Source organism: Macrosteles quadrilineatus, unplaced genomic scaffold, assembly GCF_028750875.1.
Source record: "Macrosteles quadrilineatus isolate MER2022 unplaced genomic scaffold, UCM_ALF_1.0 Scaffold_22__1_contigs__length_1958994, whole genome shotgun sequence".
In the NCBI taxonomy this organism is placed as follows: domain Eukaryota; kingdom Metazoa; phylum Arthropoda; class Insecta; order Hemiptera; family Cicadellidae; genus Macrosteles; species Macrosteles quadrilineatus.
In genome coordinates this window covers 146523-166060 of record NW_026542615.1, presented here as the reverse complement: position 1 = coordinate 166060, position 19538 = coordinate 146523, and the positions used below count along the sequence as shown (strand labels likewise).

At 37.4% G+C, this 19538-nt stretch overlaps 1 protein-coding gene across 1 annotated transcript; it reads right to left on the bottom strand.

Annotated features, from left to right (window-relative positions):
• Nucleotides 1-61: 61 nt before the first annotated feature.
• On the bottom strand, nt 62-18794 carry LOC129005508 (conserved oligomeric Golgi complex subunit 6-like). The gene is made up of 12 exons (XM_054434417.1): nt 18401-18794; nt 15329-15439; nt 13272-13435; nt 12313-12532; nt 10418-10542; nt 9650-9873; nt 8846-9006; nt 8114-8200; nt 7358-7501; nt 3940-4101; nt 2913-3074; nt 62-1916 (listed from the first exon to the last, which is right to left on the bottom strand). Exons 1-12 carry the CDS (start codon nt 18506-18508, stop codon nt 1683-1685), a joined length of 1902 nt encoding a protein of 633 aa, XP_054290392.1. The 5' UTR covers nt 18509-18794; the 3' UTR covers nt 62-1682.
• Between the last annotated feature and the right edge of the window lie 744 nt (nt 18795-19538).

Genomic DNA, 19538 nt, shown 5'->3' with positions numbered 1-19538 from the left:
TAATAAATGACAACCAAGAGTAATTTAATGTTCTGCTGTGAAAATAAATGAAACCACAAAATATGAGTAACCAAAATATATTTATTATAGCCTATTTACAAAATTTTAGAACAACAACCATGGGCGTCCATCTAATTTTTCTAAGCCAAGGGTCTGAGGGTACAGAATAACCCCAATAAAAAGGGTGTCTAGAGGTCCTACCACAGATAAAATGTAGGTACAAATTTGTAGATTCCATGTGCATATATTTTTGTAGCCTACCTAAATTTCCTTTGTCAATCTATTGTTTTTTCCAAACATTTTAAAATTTACTAACTGGCCTACTTACTGCAGTGGCCTATGGTACTCCAAGTGGTATTTGGCCTCCCCAACAAAACACCTCCACTCATCTCTATCTCTTGCCTCTTCCTTATTTTTTATTATTTAACATTGATTGTTGGTGAGGTATAATAATTGGGAGGGGGCTCCATATTGATGGCTGCCCGTGGCAACAACTGTATATAACTACAGATTGAATATGGATATTATTTCAATCAAACATTCAACAAGCAAATACAATTCTTACACATTGATGAAGAAGGACTGGATACACTACTGACTCACCTAGCCCTAGGCCCAGGCAGTTAGTAGCTGACAAAAAGTTTGCAGCACAATGAAATAGATATTCACTCACTCCAAGTGGGTGAATTATGAATCTAATTGTCTTGAAAACTTCTTCAATGCTATAAACTGTCTGGAACTTTTTTCTTATGCGAATTAGATGTGTATCCATTTCTTTTTACTTAATGTAACATGAAGCTTAAATTGAAATCCATGGTTATGGTTTTCGGAATCAACCACGTCGTCAGTTGCATTTCAAAAAATAAATACAACTGACAACGCGGTTGACGCCGAAAACCATCACCATGGACTTCAATGACACCAGCCGCGAAAGCCTACGCATAAAGATGAAGCTTAAATGTTTTTTTTCTTGAAAAACAAACTTTATCAAAATATTTCAAAATTTATTTAACTAGCCTAATGTAAAAACAACACAACAGTTTATATCATTGTTAGTAAGTTTACAACAGTTGTTCAGGATCTGGAAACTAATCACTGTCCTCGGATGAGAAAGTCCCTATAACATGACAAGATTAGTGCACAAACCTAGCTAAACCTTGTGTCTTGCTTGAGCTGCCATCTTGTTATGGTTTCATCTCAGGATCTTATATTTTTTGTTTTGTCTTGCTATACAACAATCGTCTCTATGCAGGACAGGATCAGATTCCAGATGCTAAAGCTATAAGTGAAAACTTAGTTTTTACTAATTTTGATGGAAAATAAATGTCTGAAATGGTCTGTTCAATTACATAATCTCGCCTTCAACAAAAATGAACTAGAGTTAAAAATTGGTCTTTTCAAGAGGGCCACTTTTAACATTTCTTCTATGCAAGTGAGGTAGGAGTATCGACGAGGATGCATATTGATGGGAACAACAATGTTGAGTGTTATTTTACCACCTTTTTTCATGTGCAACAGATGGGCTGCCGCTGCATCGTTCAATTTTGTTTTTGCGTTGATGTATTATATTTGACAAATTCATTCACAATTTCTCCTTTACATCACCTTCATTTGCATTGGAAAAATTTTAGGGCTCTTGATAACTCGCAAATAACTTATATAACAGTGACAATCTTTTTATGCTATGAGCCGAGTAGAGTAGCCGTCACTTGCTCAGGGGTGCGAGACATGAGCTGGGAAGGGTTGGCGTACAGATTGTCCGGATTGTGAACTGCATTGTACAGCTGAGTGTAGATGGCTGTGATGACTTGGGTTGCTCGACGCTGAACAACCGAGCGATGAGCGTTACTGAGCAAACATTCCATCTGAGGCAAACTGAACATGTCTGGTACATTCAGCAGACTCTCGAGCTTACCCTAAACACACAAACACAATTACTTTCTGTGTTGAGTACGCTGAACACATTTTTTACATGTAACCATCTACAGAAAGTTAGACGAGAGGGTCAATATTTTAGAAAATGGGGTAAAACTGATTGTAAAAGAAGACTAACACACATATCTCAAAATAAAAAAATAAATAAAGCCAATGATAAAAATATTAATTTATCACAACTATTCTTCTTCTTTTAAGTGAAGTTAATTATTCACCTACATCTAACTATTGTACGTAACATTACAATTGTTATAATTACAACATTTCATAAGATTTGTAGAATCGACTATTTGCAAAAATATAATCATAAAACTTTGTTTGTTTCAAAATGGCAACCATTTTTACCACTTTTTTTATTTTACTTAATTACTTTAATAGCTTTAATTACTTTTATTTTCATGACTTTTATTTCTGAAGACTCTTGGTTTTATGGAAAAAAATCAAGATACATTAATTTATTTTGCTTTGAATTTACATTTTCTAACAAAACATAACATAGTTTTTTTTTTTGAAAAGATCAAACAAAATATAGCTTTTTATCTCGATTTTTAGTTGCAAAAGCCAGTCTGAGGTGCACTCTGACAGTTTTGCCTTATTTTACAACTTAAAATGGTTGGCCATAAAAATTAAAACAGCCGCCATTTTGAAACTAAAAAGTAGTTTCAACGGTTATTTTTTTTCAAACAGTAAATTCTATTTCAAACTTTTGTACTTTTAAAACACCTAATATATTTTTACCTTCTTAATAAAATCCTAATATTCGTCAACAATTCAACATGGTTAGTGATGATTCTTCACTGATTTGATGACAGAGGAAAAACCTCGATTTATGTGAAAATACATGTAAGTAAACCTCAAATAAACCTTAAGTCTAAATATGGCTAAAATTAATATCAGCCAGGAATTAATTAAAAATGAAGTTTTGACTGTCACAACTCAATATCAATTAGAAATCTATTAGAGGAGTTTTGGTTTACCAGGAAGTTGTTGAGGTTTGCCGGCTCCATGCCAGGCACCTGTGACAAAGGTCCCTTGCCTTGCTCCTGGAGGATTGTGTAGATGGGTCCCAGGTTGAGGTTGGCCACTAGAGAGGAAGCCTGTTCTGAGGTCAAGGTGTCTAGCTGAGCATCAGACTGCGCCTACATCAAATACCACTTGGCATTAAATACCACTGGCACAAGTGGCCTGGTTACACATCTAATATTATATAATTGGCCACAAGGAGAAGTCTAAGGAGGTACAATACTACTTGATTTGTCTTGAGCGTTGTTACAAATTCATCAATCTACATTGTAGAAACAATTATGAAAGTAACACATGCATTATTGGTAAACAAAACAGCAAAAAAGTGTAATAATAGATAAATTATTACTAATGATTTCCCATAAATATTATTTCATTTGAAACTTTTACATTGTTAGGTTCACTACCGGCCTTCACACTCCAATGTATGTGCAGTATACTGACACTTCAAGTGCTTCAATTTAGCGAGGAGAGCATTATTAAAATTCCTATTAATATTTATTTTCTTATTGTTTGGCTTAAGAGTCCTTGGAGCCTAGACGTTCTAACTCATAAAACAATTAAAAAATTACAAAGAACATTTCTAATCCCACAGTATACGATATATTCAAATTACAATCACTTTGGTATCTGAAAAAATATTTTGAGATGGTGAATAAATAACTCTTCAGCGGCTGTTTGAAAAAACAAAAATTAACATTTCTCTTATGGCGAGCAAATTCAAGTTGGCTATTGGCTTCCATAGACTCCCTTGGAAATCAATCCGAAACAACAACGAATACGTCAAATCTCATAGTATACTAGATTAGATATTAAAATTATAATCACTTTGGTGTTTGAAAAACTTCTTGGATTATAATTCACTCTTCTCAGGTTATAATTCACCACTGTTAGGTTATGTCTATGTCTATGTCTATGTCTTCAGCAGCTGTTTGAAATTGTCGAAGATGGCCGCTAGCCTCCAAGGACTCTTAACATTACCTTAAGTCGTTCAAGCCTTTCATCCATAAACTCATAAAGTGCCAGAGTAGTAGTCATGAGGTGTAGGCAATTAAGAAGGTAGACAGCCATGTCAGTAGCTGCAAGCCTTGAGGCACTCAGTGTGATGGCTTGGAGCAGTGGGTCCATCACACAAGAAACTACCTGAAAATTAGCAAAGGATAAAGTAGACTGTCATGACAGTAGCTGCAAGACTTGAGGCACTCAGTGTGATGGCTTGGAGCAGTGGGTCCATCACACAAGAAACTACCTGAAAATTAGCAAAGGTTAAAGTAGACTGTCATGTCAGTAGCTGCAAGCCTTGAGGCACTCAGTGTGATGGCTTGGAGTAGTGGGTCCATCACACAAGAAACTACCTGAAAATTAGCAAAGGATAAAGTAGACTGTCATGACAGTAGCTGCAAGACTTGAGGCACTCAGTGTGATGGCTTGGAGCAGTGGGTCCATCACACAAGAAACTACCTGAAAATTAGCAAAGGATAAAGTAGACTGTCATGACAGTAGCTGCAAGACTTGAGGCACTCAGTGTGATGGCTTGGAGTAGTGGGTCCATCACACAAGAAACTACCTGAAAATTAGCAAAGGATAAAGTAGACTGTCATGACAGTAGCTGCAAGACTTGAGGCACTCAGTGTGATGGCTTGGAGTAGTGGGTCCATCACACAAGAAACTACCTGAAAATTAGCAAAGGTTAAAGTAGACTGTCATGACAGTAGCTGCAAGCCTTGAGGCCCTCAGTGTGATGGCTTGGTGCAGTGGGTCCATCACACAAGAAACTACCTGAAAATTAGCAAAGGTTAAAGTAGACTGTCATGACAGTAGCTGCAAGACTTGAGGCACTCAGTGTGATGGCTTGTAGCAGTGGGTCCATCACACAAGAAACTACCTGAAAATTAGCAAAGGTTAAAGTAGACTGTCATGACAGTAGCTGCAAGACTTGAGGCACTCAGTGTGATGGCTTGGAGCAGTGTGTCCATCACACAAGAAACTACCTGACAATTAGCAAGGATATAGTAGACTGTCATTGTCATGACAGTACCTGCAAGACTTGAGGCACTCAGTGTGATGGCTTGGAGTAGTGGGTCCATCACACAAGAAACTACCTGAAAATTAGCAAAGGTTAAAGTAGACTGTCATGACAGTAGCTGCAAGCCTTGAGGTACTCAGTGTGATGGCTTGTAGCAGTGGGTCCATCACACAAGAAACTACCTGAAAATTAGCAAAGGATAAAGTAGACTGTCATGACAGTAGCTGCAAGACTTGAGGCACTCAGTGTGATGGCTTGGAGTAGTGGGTCCATCCCACAAGAAAGTACCTGAAAATTAGCAAAGGTTAAAGTAGACTGTCATGACAGTAGCTGCAAGCCTTGAGGTACTCAGTGTGATGGCTTGTAGCAGTGGGTCCATCACACAAGAAACTACCTGAAAATTAGCAAAGGTTAAAGTAGACTGTCATGACAGTAGCTGCAAGCCTTGAGGTACTCAGTGTGATGGCTTGGAGCAGTGTGTCCATCACACAAGAAACTACCTGACAATTAGCAAGGATATAGTAGACTGTCATTGTCATGACAGTACCTGCAAGACTTGAGGCACTCAGTGTGATGGCTTGGAGTAGTGGGTCCATCCCACAAGAAACTACCTGAAAATTAGCAAAGGTTAAAGTAGACTGTCATGACAGTAGCTGCAAGACTTGAGGCACTCAGTGTGATGGCTTGGAGCAGTGTGTCCATCACACAAGAAACTACCTGAAAATTAGCAAAGGATAAAGTAGACTGTCATGACAGTAGCTGCAAGACTTGAGGCACTCAGTGTGATGGCTTGGAGCAGTGTGTCCATCACACAAGAAACTACCTGAAAATTAGCAAAGGATAAAGTAGACTGTCATGACAGTAGCTGCAAGCCTTGAGGTACTCAGTGTGATGGCTTGGAGTAGTGGGTCCATCACACAAGAAACTACCTGAAAATTAGCAAAGGTTAAAGTAGACTGTCATGACAGTAGCTGCAAGCCTTGAGGTACTCAGTGTGATGGCTTGGAGCAGTGTGTCCATCACACAAGAAACTACCTGAAAATTAGCAAGGATATAGTAGACTGTCATTGTCATGACAGTACCTGCAAGACTTGAGGCACTCAGTGTGATGGCTTGGAGTAGTGGGTCCATCACACAAGAAACTACCTGAAAATTAGCAAAGGTTAAAGTAGACTGTCATGACAGTAGCTGCAAGCCTTGAGGTACTCAGTGTGATGGCTTGGAGCAGTGTGTCCATCACACAAGAAACTACCTGAAAATTAGCAAGGATATAGTAGACTGTCATTGTCATGACAGTACCTGCAAGACTTGAGGTACTCAGTGTGATGGCTTGGAGCAGTGTGTCCATCACACAAGAAACTACCTGAAAATTAGCAAGGATATAGTAGACTGTCATTGTCATGACAGTACCTGCAAGACTTGAGGCACTCAGTGTGATGGCTTGGAGTAGTGGGTCCATCACACAAGAAACTACCTGAAAATTAGCAAAGGTTAAAGTAGACTGTCATGACAGTAGCTGCAAGCCTTGAGGTACTCAGTGTGATGGCTTGGAGCAGTGTGTCCATCACACAAGAAACTACCTGAAAATTAGCAAAGGATAAAGTAGACTGTCATGACAGTAGCTGCAAGACTTGAGGCACTCAGTGTGATGGCTTGGAGTAGTGGGTCCATCCCACAAGAAACTACCTGAAAATTAGCAAAGGTTAAAGTAGACTGTCATGACAGTAGCTGCAAGCCTTGAGGTACTCAGTGTGATGGCTTGTAGCAGTGGGTCCATCACACAAGAAACTACCTGAAAATTAGCAAAGGTTAAAGTAGACTGTCATGACAGTAGCTGCAAGCCTTGAGGTACTCAGTGTGATGGCTTGGAGCAGTGTGTCCATCACACAAGAAACTACCTGAAAATTAGCAAAGGTTAAAGTAGACTGTCATGACAGTAGCTGCAAGCTTTGAGGTACTCAGTGTGATGGCTTGTAGCAGTGGGTCCATCACACAAGAAACTACCTGAAAATTAGCAAAGGTTAAAGTAGACTGTCCCGTCAGTAGCAGCCCTACAAGACATCCACATTCCCTTTACTGACAATAGCAGCTCTGTAAACTCTCTACCCCATCCTACAAGACATCTAAGTTCCCCTTACTGACAACAGCAACACTGTAAACTCACCACCCCGTACTATACGACATCTAGGTTCCCCTTACCGACAACAGCAACACTGTAAACTCTCAACCCCATCCTACAAGACTCCTAGGTTCCCCTTACTGACAACAGCAGCGCTGTAAACATACTACTTTGACATGATGGTTGGAAACCATTAGAGATATTTGAAATTGTAAGTAGTAAACATAACGTCTGGAGAAGACTGACACTCTTACCTTGTTTATATCATCTTGTCTTCCTTCCGCTACACTGGCGATGGAGATGATCTCCTTGAGGAGTGTGAGCAGTGGTGGAATACCAGGAGAAGGTGACAAGTCAGGGGGAGGAGCGTCCACCTTCTCAAGGAGTTGCTGCTTAACCTGCAATGATGAGGTTTATTATTTTACTTATTTAAAGTTTTATCACACTCATCAACTACACATTTAAATAATTTTACATAATGACAAAATATGAAGTGGTTTAAGTTGCAATAGTTCATTCTAAACATTTTGCTTTGTAAGTTTCCAAGAAAATTTCACTACTCCAGCAATCATAAATTCAGACTACTTTCAAAATACCGTGACTGAGATAGCAGCTGGATAACAATTTGGCTGGTTAAGCCAATATAATAATCCTTGTTAAATAAACGATTGTTTATATGCTAAACACTGTTAACTAACGTGGTCTATGTTATGACTTAGATTTCAAAGCATCGATCAAAAGTGTTTGTTGTCACTCCATTTGGCAAAACAGACCTGTTAAAGCATTCATAAGTAGTCAGTGAGAAGTTATTCCCATTTCTGACAAGATAAACCAGTTAAAGCGGCGCTCAGTTGAAACTTAGTAAGTGGGATTACAAAATTATACATGTGAATGAAAAATGTTTTTGTTACATAAATTAGAAGACATCCTCATCTTTTAGGCTTGCAAACTTTTCATAATTATTACTGTCTTGTTGTCTTATTTGAGTTTGACTAGTATTTATTCACTACCTGAGATTGAAGTGTGGACAAGAAAGCCTTCTCACTGTTTGAGTGGAGCTCGGAGAGTGTTGCATCCAGGCTGCTCCCAGGTACCACCTTGAAAATGAAATAATGGCATTTGCATATAATGGTTCCAACACTTTATATAGGGCTCAACATCAAAACTGAGTCATAAATTCCTAGTGATGGACGGCACGGCATTGTACTTATAGTTTAGATCAGGAAAGGAGAATATTTTTATTTCCTTTCTGAACACAAGTTTTCCTTCTGCGCATTATGGGAAACATTAGTTTTTCGTTAACCCCATTTTTACCCCATTAAACCACTGTTCCCATAGTCCAATTATGCTGGTTCGCAAACTCATTCGAATAAATGTAGGTTTACACGTTTATACCAAATTTCATCAAAATCTGATCATTTTTGCTTGAGTTATCTTGCTTAGAGAGACATATATAGATATATATTATTTATGAATTTGAATGGATGGTGACTTTAGCTTCCGGGGACCTCAAAAAAAAAAAAAAGTAAATTGGTCCTGGGTCCAGGTCTTACCATAAAACCTACAGTAATAGCTTATTCCCTATATGGAAAATTTGCTAAAAAGCTGTTTTCATAATACATGGGCCATGGGGGTTTGTATTTAGTTCATCGTCCAAAAACCCCTTGATTAAAGGTAAAAAATTCAATTCAAGTCATACCGTATTGAAAATATATCTTACAATTGATGTCTAATGTATTTACCTGGTTGAACGTCTGCAAATAAAACCGCAGCAAATTGGATACATGATATAAGGATACAACAGATGTATCTGTAGCAAGGATCTGATCTACTCTTACTTGCAGGGGATGACAGACACCCTCAGATATGTTAGACAAAGCTTGCTGTACTTCCTCACTGACATCTGCAAAAATGATACATTATACTATGTTGTTATATTTGGAGAAATGGGAAACCTTTTTTGTCATTTTTAACAGTAAAGGAACCGTAATGGCAAACACTCTGGGATATGAAATTGCTGCCCATAAATTCCATGAACTAGGCTTTCAACATTCATGTTTTTGTAAAAGTTTTGAGGTGAAACTGATAGTAATACAAAGTCATAGAGGTCTGCTGATTTCTGAGCTGAGCCAAGCCTAGCCTAAAATGTGGAATATTGAGCTGAGCCAATTCTACTAATATATTTTTGGAATCACTGAAATCGACTTCTAAGATTGCACAACCTACCTTCGAACATTCGCAACTTTGCCTTGATTGTGACGGACGATAATAGTGTATTTGCAATGGCCAGATACTTTATTGATGGTACGTGATTATGAAAATTAATCATCTGTGAATCTGTGATGTAATCATTGTGATGGATACATCGAGATGGATGCACATTACACCAAATTTATGATTGCTAAGGATAATAATGCTTTATTATTGGTCACAATATAAAACATGCTTTAATCCCTAATAGTTCAATAGGCTATGCTAAACTTATTAGTAACATAAGAAATTAACCTGATTCCCAAGAAGAATATGAGAGTAAATAACTCACTAACCAGTCTTGGTGTCACAGTTTTTCAGCAGAGTCAGTAAGTTGTCTCTCTCGCCTGGTATAGCCTGATGTAGCCAGGCCAGCATGTCGCCCACGTAGCGCTTGGCGTCATGAGCGTGTGCCTCGATGGGCTTGGGCGTTCCACCGGGTCCTCCCTTGGTCAGGGCATCAATGAACAAATGTACGAGGACAGCTCTTCTACATGTGCAGTACTCTGTCAGCACATACCTAACACATCACATTAAGTATCAGCTGATAAATGTACAAGGACCGGATATTTTTCCACTTCCAACACATCATGCAGGCTGATTAACGTGGGACAAAATCACAATTGTTTGTCTTTTGATAACTCAAAATACAGTACACTCAGATAATCAATAATTTAAATTAGTAATGTTTACATTATTATTTCGTTAGCTATTGTTTATAGCTCGGTAGCTGAGTGGATACAGTGCTCACCTAGAAATCAGTAAGTTCCCAGTTTGATACCGAGATCAGTCAAGATCTCGACCCAGCTGTCCTTGAACTGGCTTTTCATAAACGATTCTAGCTGAAGAACCAGCCAGTAACAATGCTGACCTATCCATCCATTCAACACTCATTGTTGATTATTCTTCACCTTAAAATACAAACCATGATATGTCGCTGGCATTGTTAAAATATCTCTAGGCCTATCTCCATCTCTCAGTTAGACATACCTAATGGAATTCACTCTCCTAGTAGGTGGACTAGGTATAGGTATAGACTAACCAAAATAGAATATAGAACTCACTTGAATAGCACAGGTCGGTCCTGGAGTTTGGCCATGGCCTGATTCAGCAGTTGGTTGATTCCTGGAGCCTCGATGTTACGACAATGTGTCTGGGCCCAGCGGTACAGTCTCTCCAAAGCCGTCTCCTACATAAACCGACCGAGACAAATAAGAATTTGAGAAAGGCCACTAAAAATCAATTAGATTTTCTAAGAACAACTTACCAATACTTTTTTAATACAAAATCTGACATTATCATATATTGGTTATCACATCACACGACTGGTTGGCAACAGTCAATCATTTAACTTGTGGTGTTAGAACAGTTTCATTCCTGTTTGTTATTGTCTTTCTACTTTTTTATTGTAAACCAGGCTATAGTAGAAATGGAATTACAAAAGATATTCAGGAAGTAAGGCATGTTTCTGTCTGACGCCAAAGGGTGCATGTTGATCTCGCAACAGTCGTATTCCCCTCTTCAACGACTATGCAGCCATTACAGCGGAAGTCCCGTTGTGCTGCCTGTTGTGGCAATACAGGTTTTATAAGTGTATTCCAATGGTAAATCACACTAGTTGTGAGGTGCGGTCTGTTATAATTTTTTTTGTCATAAACTTAATAATAGAAATTTGTTGTCAAGTTGGAGTGTACTGAACAACGTAATAACATAGTACAAGTTTGTTTATGTTGAAGTTTATATAGTACAACGTAATAAATTAAAGTTCTGTCCTAAAATTGTGCATTCGGTTTCAAAATGGCCAAAATAAAGTTGAAGTACCAAATTTTGGGTTTTCATTACAATAACCATAGTCAACCGACAAATCACACACAAGATCTCCTTCATTCATTCAAATAGATTTTCTCTGGATTTTCAGTCCAAACCTTGCTTTTAGTGACTTTCACTTGTTTCAAAAATTAATAAGTTATTTGGTTATAAGCCCAGCGCTATGATGACAGCAAGGAGCTCCAATTACTTGCCACTGGGTGAAGGAGCTCACAGGCGGCAAAGTTCTACGACAAGGTAATTTCAATGCTCGTCCACCTTTGTGACTATGTAGAAAGTGGTATTTTAGTTGTTCTTTCATATGTATACACAATTAGTTTTTTCTTATAGAAACTTTATTGCAAAACTTTCCTTACATTCTGATTAGCCCTTGTATTTATCAGAGCATAATTGTGTTGTGAGAGGAGAACATTCCTCAAGCACCCAAATTAAAACACTTACAGATTATGTCTCTGCACAGCTACACAAGAATCTTCACTTTTGAAAAACGCATCAAGCTTCACCTACCACTCCTTCATGTTTATTGCTATTAATAAATATCTAAGATTTCCATCACACCTTTGAAACACACCTGGCATATCCTCGCCTCCTACACAAATATTACCAGGTTTTGCCACACACTACTTTTAAATACTGCTTGTCCTCTAGTATTATAACAAAATAATTGAGAATTATATACACTGAACCATTTAGCCTACTCTAAAAAAATTACAAAAAAACATTATTATTAAGTCTCTGATGTTACAATACATGAAACACGCATCAAAACAAGCTTAAGATTTCAAATACAAGACGATGAGAAGTCTATGAATAACGTATACCACAGAAAAGTAATATATAGAGGAAAAATTCAATGGTACACTCAAGAGGAGCATCAGTGCTGCTGTCTAGGGCAATGACCCCCTCTGCTCCCTCGCACTCATGTACTAAAACGCTCATGGTGGAGGAAGACTGTGCCCTGTGCGATGGGAATTTCCGCAAAGTGCTTGCTGTTCAGGCTCTCCCTCCGCAAGTATATATTTCAGCCTAACATACCAGAGCTGAAAGCACACAGTGGTCCCATAAGCATGTATCCTCTATAACTTTCTTCTCTGTGCGTATACAAAGTAAAAATTGATATTTTTTATCCAACCTGATACATAGCCATTTGATCCATGATGTCCAAAGCTGATGTTTGATGTCCTGACTGCATCAGTGTGCGACAATTGGCATGGATTGTTTGAACTCTGTCCAATGCGGCAAAAAACTCTTCAGTAATGTTGGCCTCTCGCAGGGCTGACAACTCGGCAGGTGTCAGTTGGAAACTCTTCAAAAATGATTGAGCCACCTCTTGCTGCATTGTCAGTTTTTGGCTAGGATAAATCATAAATCATTATTATATTTCTATAGTTGGTTAACTTCTCTCTTATATCACCATTTAATGTGATGAGGATTGTGAGTCGTTGTTGCAAGTACATTTCAATGAAATGTTTAAATCGTCCTGAATGTCAATTGATCCAGTTTTTGTCAGGTAACAACACCTGGTGGCAACACCACAGGGCAGCACTTTTTATTTTCAGGTCGCTATGATTTTGTTTTTGTTTAGGTATTCATATTTATATTGATTATATTTTTGTCATATATGTTACAGCTCTTCACATTACAAACGATGAAGAGGAATTATTCTTGGTAATTTTGAGAAAACAGGATCATTCAACAATACAACAGGTGTTTTTAACCATCACATGGGTATAAACAAGAGCCAAAAGAAATTGTTCCATTTCATTGAAGCAGCATAGTTAAAAATAAGTGAATAACTGCTCACACATGAGACTCTCATATTCAACAGACTACTACTATCTAGCCTAGCTCTTAGTTAACTTACACTTGATTTTGTGGCCATGGGAAGCCACTACAGCTAGTAAAGCTAGCTATGTAGCTAGCTTGACGTTATTGTCAATGAGAAACGTTATGAATGAGCACTTTTCTTACGTGAAGAAATAATACAAACACAAGTGCTTTCTTTAAAGAAAGACTTTACACAAAAAAAACACAAAGACCAAATAGCTGATGGACTATAGTTTTATAAGAAACGTAATACAGTATTGTTACCCCTCAGCCTGAAGTTTAGTGGTGTGCTCTATGAGCTGGTGTGTCTGAGCTTTGGTGGCCTGTAGCTGGGCCGTCATTGTTTCTACCGCTTTATTCATATCAGTGACATCAAGATAGATATTGTCAAGAGCCTCTTTGACTTTTCTAAATGCTGATAAAAAGTCCTGAACAGATACAAATCAGAAAGCATGTCATTTTAATGAACTTACAACTGTTTTCAACTTATGTTTGGCCATATTTAGATAAATAATAAACAATTTTAACTGTGCAGCTATCAGGGTTCATGTTGTTCATTCTTAGTGATATTGAACTCTTGTGATAAGAGAGGTACTTTGTTTTGAGTGTAAGGCTGTCACTGAGTCCATCTTGGCCCCCCACACAATATGTGAGCTGTATGTCATGGCAGGCCTTACCACAGAGACAAACAGCCAGTGCATGAGCCCTGGCTTGAGCCCCCATGTACCTCCCACCACCCACCTGCATGCCATGAGCGACCCTCTGCTTCTTCTATTATGACTTATGCATTATTTTAAATATGAGAGCATCCCCATAACTCAAAGTATATATAAATAAAAGCAGAAATGGGCAGCGCTTCTGTGCTGCTGAAAGATTAACCACAGGGAAAATATGCAATGGAAACTGGTTGTTACAAAAGAACAAATTTCGTAAGCAGCCACTATTTTGTCTTTTTGAAAGTTCAATGGTAATGGCAAACAAATGCCTGACAATTCCAGGAGATTTATATTTCATCAAACAAAGACCAAAAAGGTATGTGTTTTTCTTTGCCAGTGTCATTTTACCTGAAAGAAATTCGAACACTTTTAAGAAAGCGGTCCAACTCCTGAAATATAAGTGGTAAAGGTGAGAATTTAATATCTAGATTGGTAGTAGAAAAAGATGGAAAATGCACATATAATGGTATTTTTCGAGCTTACAGATGGTGAGTGGAAATAATGGACAACAAAAACCTATCTTGATCCGCCCCTTGGCATACAAAATTACCTGAAGAAAGTAAAATTATGGAACAGTTTATGTTTTTAATTTTGTGATCCTCTGACAAACAAGACTATGAAGTTGAGGGCCTAGAGGCCAATTGTAAGACCACTAGTACTTTCAGTTCATTGGGTTACCAGTGGCAGACAAATTTATTTGCTAATGTTCTCCTTAATTTATTTTGAATGAATAATGATGTTGCTCAAGGTAAGCAACATAAGCTTTCCATAGCAAAATTATACAACTGTAAGGCCGGGGCCACACGACGCGGATCATCCGCGCGGACGGACCACGCGGATCATCCGCGTGGTCCGACAACACATTGAATCAAATGAGAGTGGCCACACGGGGCGATCCTAAGCCGCCTGGGCGGATTGTCCGCGCCATGTCGTGGATTGTCCGCGCGATCATAAGCCCCGTTGGAGGGGATGACACACGTAGTCTTATGAGAGTGGCCACACGATACGGATTGTCCGCGCGGTTGGAGCTCATTTTCAAGCATTTGTAGTGGTTTTTTTTTAGTTTGTGCTTGTGCATTTCGGTTTCTAAAATGTTCGATACAGACAAATCAATAGAACTTGTTAAAGATAATGTGGGATTTCTCATGTTGTACATTTCTCATCAGTATATCTTCCTTAGTTATATGCGGTCAAAACAATTGAAGTAGCTCGTCAAACGATGCTATCTACATGCGATAGTAACAAAAGAAACTCCGATCTATGGTTTCGCATGTGCTCGTAAAAGGTTTGGAACACAAATGGTTTATCGGTTATGAAATGATGGACCCAATGATTTTGGTTTGCCTTAGGCTCTAGCTCACCACACGCTTCTAATGCACAAACCAACATACGTGTTTCTTCCATGACTACAACGAGAACGAGTGAATTAAACCATGTTAGAATCTCAGTACGTAGGCTGGGAAACCTCAAACAGAAGCGGTTCATCCGCTTCGTGTGGCCGGGACATCGTCGCGCGGCTTATGATCGTACGATCATAAGCCGCGCGGACGATCCGCCACGTGTGGCCCCGGCCTAACAGATTATCAGATAATAAATTATGTTTACCTCATTGATACTTAGACTTCTTTTCTCTATTTTACTCCTTAGGCTTCTTCGAGTTTGTATAGTATTTTCAGTAAAAAACACAGAGAGTTCTTTTAACGCATCCAAAGTTTCCTGAAAATTTTCAAAGTTAGTGAAGTATAGGTTTGAACACGAGGAGTTTCGTGCACAAATTGCACATTTTAATAGGGTTCAGCACTTATTACCAAGGCAAAACAATGTGATACCCTTTTGTTTTAGCGAATTTCCCATATAGGGAATAAGCTATTACTGTAGGTCTCATGGTAAGACCTGGACCCGGGACCAGTTAATAGTTCTAGTTAATAGTAAACTAAAGGACCTATGCTGCTCCGCAGCATTAAAATAAATATAATATCCAAGGAATAATCAAATTTATGATTTTTTATTGAGTAATACAGTATCTTGAGCTAACTGATTCAAACAAAAAATAATTTTTATTTTGGTTAACTCACCTTGCGTTTTTAGACTAAACATATAGGATTATATAATTATAACTGTTGAAGGTACATCATAAATTGAAATTTCGTTAATGGATACACCGAGTCTGTGCGTGCATGCCTGCAATTTGAGACCTCAATCATGAAAATCAGTCGGGTAGAAGAGCCAAACAAACTCGGAAAAGAATAAACCAAATTGTTTAAATATATATAAGATTGTGATGGTGATGGTGTGAAATTATGGTGCAATGCCCCTCCTTGTCACTATAACAAAGAGACAGTTAGTCGTAATGACTTGTCTATGAGCCATAGCATAGCTAAACCTAAACATAAAAGAACTACAACTTGGGCAGAATATTCGGCCGCAGAATATTGTAAAATATATATATATATACGTGTAAAATATATATATATATATATTACATATAAAATATATATATATATCTAATTTTAATGACTAGCCGTCACATATGTGCGTCGCTGGTCCATATGAATGAAAAACGCTGTACTATTGCGGTAGCTTACATGTTAAATAGGTCACTAGCACTATAATACCTATTATAACTTTTCAAACTGGGGCGAATGCAAAACCTCCGGGATAACTTCGGCCGTTCTACTGCACTATCAACAACAGACGACATATCTGCACTAGGCCCTAAGTATCACAGCCTTCGTTTAGTTTTTTTACCCTCGTTAATTTTTTTTAAGCCCCATTGGAAGTCTGTGCAAACGGCATCGTGGGAATGTGGCTTATGAATCATTCTATAGGGCCTGGAAATTAAGCGCTACACTACTAGTGAGATGTGGTAGGGTGTAGGGTCCACTGTTGATGTGAGTGCTAAGTTAGACTTTTTACCTACGAAAATGGCTTAACTTAGTCATTCTAATTTAAAGTGTCGATTCAAACCCCCATTGGGTATTTGACTAATACGAGTGCCTCCATATGAAATTTCAACCTAAATTCAATCTAACTTCAGAGTTTTAGCCTTGTGAATCTAAATCTAGAGGCTAAGTTACCACTATCTTTTTAAAGAAATTAATACCTAGAAATTAGACTAGAAAAAGGTCACTTTTGATGTACCGGTACCGTATTGTTGTAAATAATCAACATTAGGCCTGGGGACTCATCCATATTTCATCTCACTTGTCATCCTCCTTCAAACTTGGTTAACTTAGCTTAATTTCATTTTTGTCAATATCACCTTAGAACTAACTAATAGATTTTATTACAAGATCCTATTCAAAAGGCGGATGATGTCTTTGCGACATGAGGGGATGTCAATATATTGCCTTGAACTTAAGAGGCGATAGTAAATGTCTTTGTCACCAGAATGTCGAAATATTGATGCCACCTTGAGACAAGGCCGGATCTACAAAATATGGGCCCCCCTGCAAAAATTCTCCAAAAGGGCCCCTAGAGCTGGCATCAATAGCAGGGAGGCCTTATTTGCGGGAGGGGGGGGGGAAATGTTTAAAATATAAATAAATAGCTGAAACTTAATTTTAACGCTATTTTAAAGATAAAATATTGATCCTGTATGTAAAAAACATTTTTGTTAAAATGCGTAATTTTGTAAATTTATGAACAAAAAAAACAGCAAACTTCAAATAAAGCTTTTTTATTCTTATGTCAATAGGATTTCTTAGCCTTTCAAATAGGTTTACAAATTATAAAATACATATTGTACAAAAAAAGTAAAAGGTTTTACATAAAGAATTTCAAGCATACCGTAATTAATAATGTAAAATAATAAACAAACGACTCAATTTAAACTTAGTTTCTTTTTACACTATATTTTCAAGATAGATAGGCCTACATAAATCATGGTTCCAGAGGGTGGGACAGAGGGGCCGAAGCCCCGGGGCCCTGGGCTCTGAAGGTGGCCCGGCCTGGTCAAATGTGAAATCTTTTCTGTACATGTAATCTAGAAACTAGGCCTATGCCTAGACCTAAACTATAGTCTCAAGCAAATAGGGGGTAACTTATATAAGTCCATATCTGTTGTCAAAAACAACCGAATGAAAAATGATTTGATATATCGTTAAATCTTGAGGAGATATTTTTTGTCGCTGTACTTTCAAAATCTAACCTAGGTACATGCATTTTCTGAAATCCAAATTAATATTAGGCCTAAATAGGCTATTTTTTTGTTATTATCTGTACAATAGCCTACTCTGTTAATGTTATTATCTGTTATTGTTGTTTCGTTGCTGACGATTCCCCGATCCCTGGATTGTGGAGAAGACACCAGATGGTAAATGGTAAATGGCTGTCTTGTTGTATTATTTTTTGTTGCAATGCTAATTTGTTCAATGTTTATATGTACTTAACTTCTCTTGTTATTTCCAATGCAATTGTTATTTTTTCATTCTGCTCTTAAAACACATACTTATTATTTTGTAAATGGTGTATCCGTTGGAATGAATAAATAAATATATATCGTTGGTTGGTTAGGTTAACCTAACTAACCAAACGATATATGAAATGGAATAATCGATATATCGATCGATATTTTCATTCGGTTGTTTTTGACAAAAGATACGGAAGTGCACCCCAAATAAGTTAACATTTGATAAGCTAACCCTAGGGTTAGGAAAATTAAATGTTCACACTGACCTTATCATTTTCAAAACGAGAATCAAACAGCTTATTTAGTCTTGAGTTGATAACATTGGCTTTTGGTACTTTTTCATCAACATCCACACTTTCAGAGTTAACTGACATTTTCAAGGATATAAGTGGACTATTTAGGCTTAATATAGGAAGAAAAATATATATTTCAGTCCTTTATCCAATTAAATTTACCAAACAAAACGAATAAAATCTTCGGAAGTTAGGTAAAGTTCCTATTGATAAATAAAAAGGTTCAGTTTCTTAACTGGGCTCATCATCAAATCGTAGGCCTGTACCAATGTAATTATTAAAGAATAAAATAATTCGAATAGGTAAATAACTTAAACGTTAACTAAACTAACTAACAATAACAACAACAACCACTGAACTGAGCAACTCAGACTGACTGAACTGAATAGTGAATGACTACCAAACCAAACCAGAAACCAACAACATGACAAGACAAGACGATATTCAAGACAACAGACAACTCAAACAGCAACAGCTGATATAAATGACAAGGACGCACAAGGACGAGACAACACAACCAACAATTCAATTTTCTGATTCAAGCAGAAAGTAAATAAATACCCCCGCCGGAGCAAACCTGCCAACTAAGCGAATTTCCATTTGTCTGAATTGATTTTCAATTAAATCTATTTGAATAACATTAGGTTAGATGAGTACCAGGTTTGCTGCTGCAAGGAAACTATTAAAGTGGGGTTTTTAGTAAAATGTTATTAGCTAGTATACAATAAATAAATTTGCCAAGTTAGGCTAGATCAAAATATATCCATAAACAAGCAAACTACGTTTTACAACACTCTCCATAAGAATAACATGGAAATTTTAAATTTACAATTTTTTTTATCTTCTCTGTTACAAATAACTGTGAAAACACTTTGATACACTATATTATTTGTTTTTTTTTAAGCTCTTTAAAAGGTTTAGAGAGATAGTAAATCTATGGTCCGATCATGCTGGTTCGCAAACTCATTCAAGTTTAGTCAAGTTTTCCTGACACCTTTAAACCAAATTTCATCAAAATCGGACGAAAATTACTCAAGTTAATGCGTTCAAGGATATATACATATCTTACTAATATTATAAATCTGAAAGTTTGTGAGTTTGTATGTGTGTT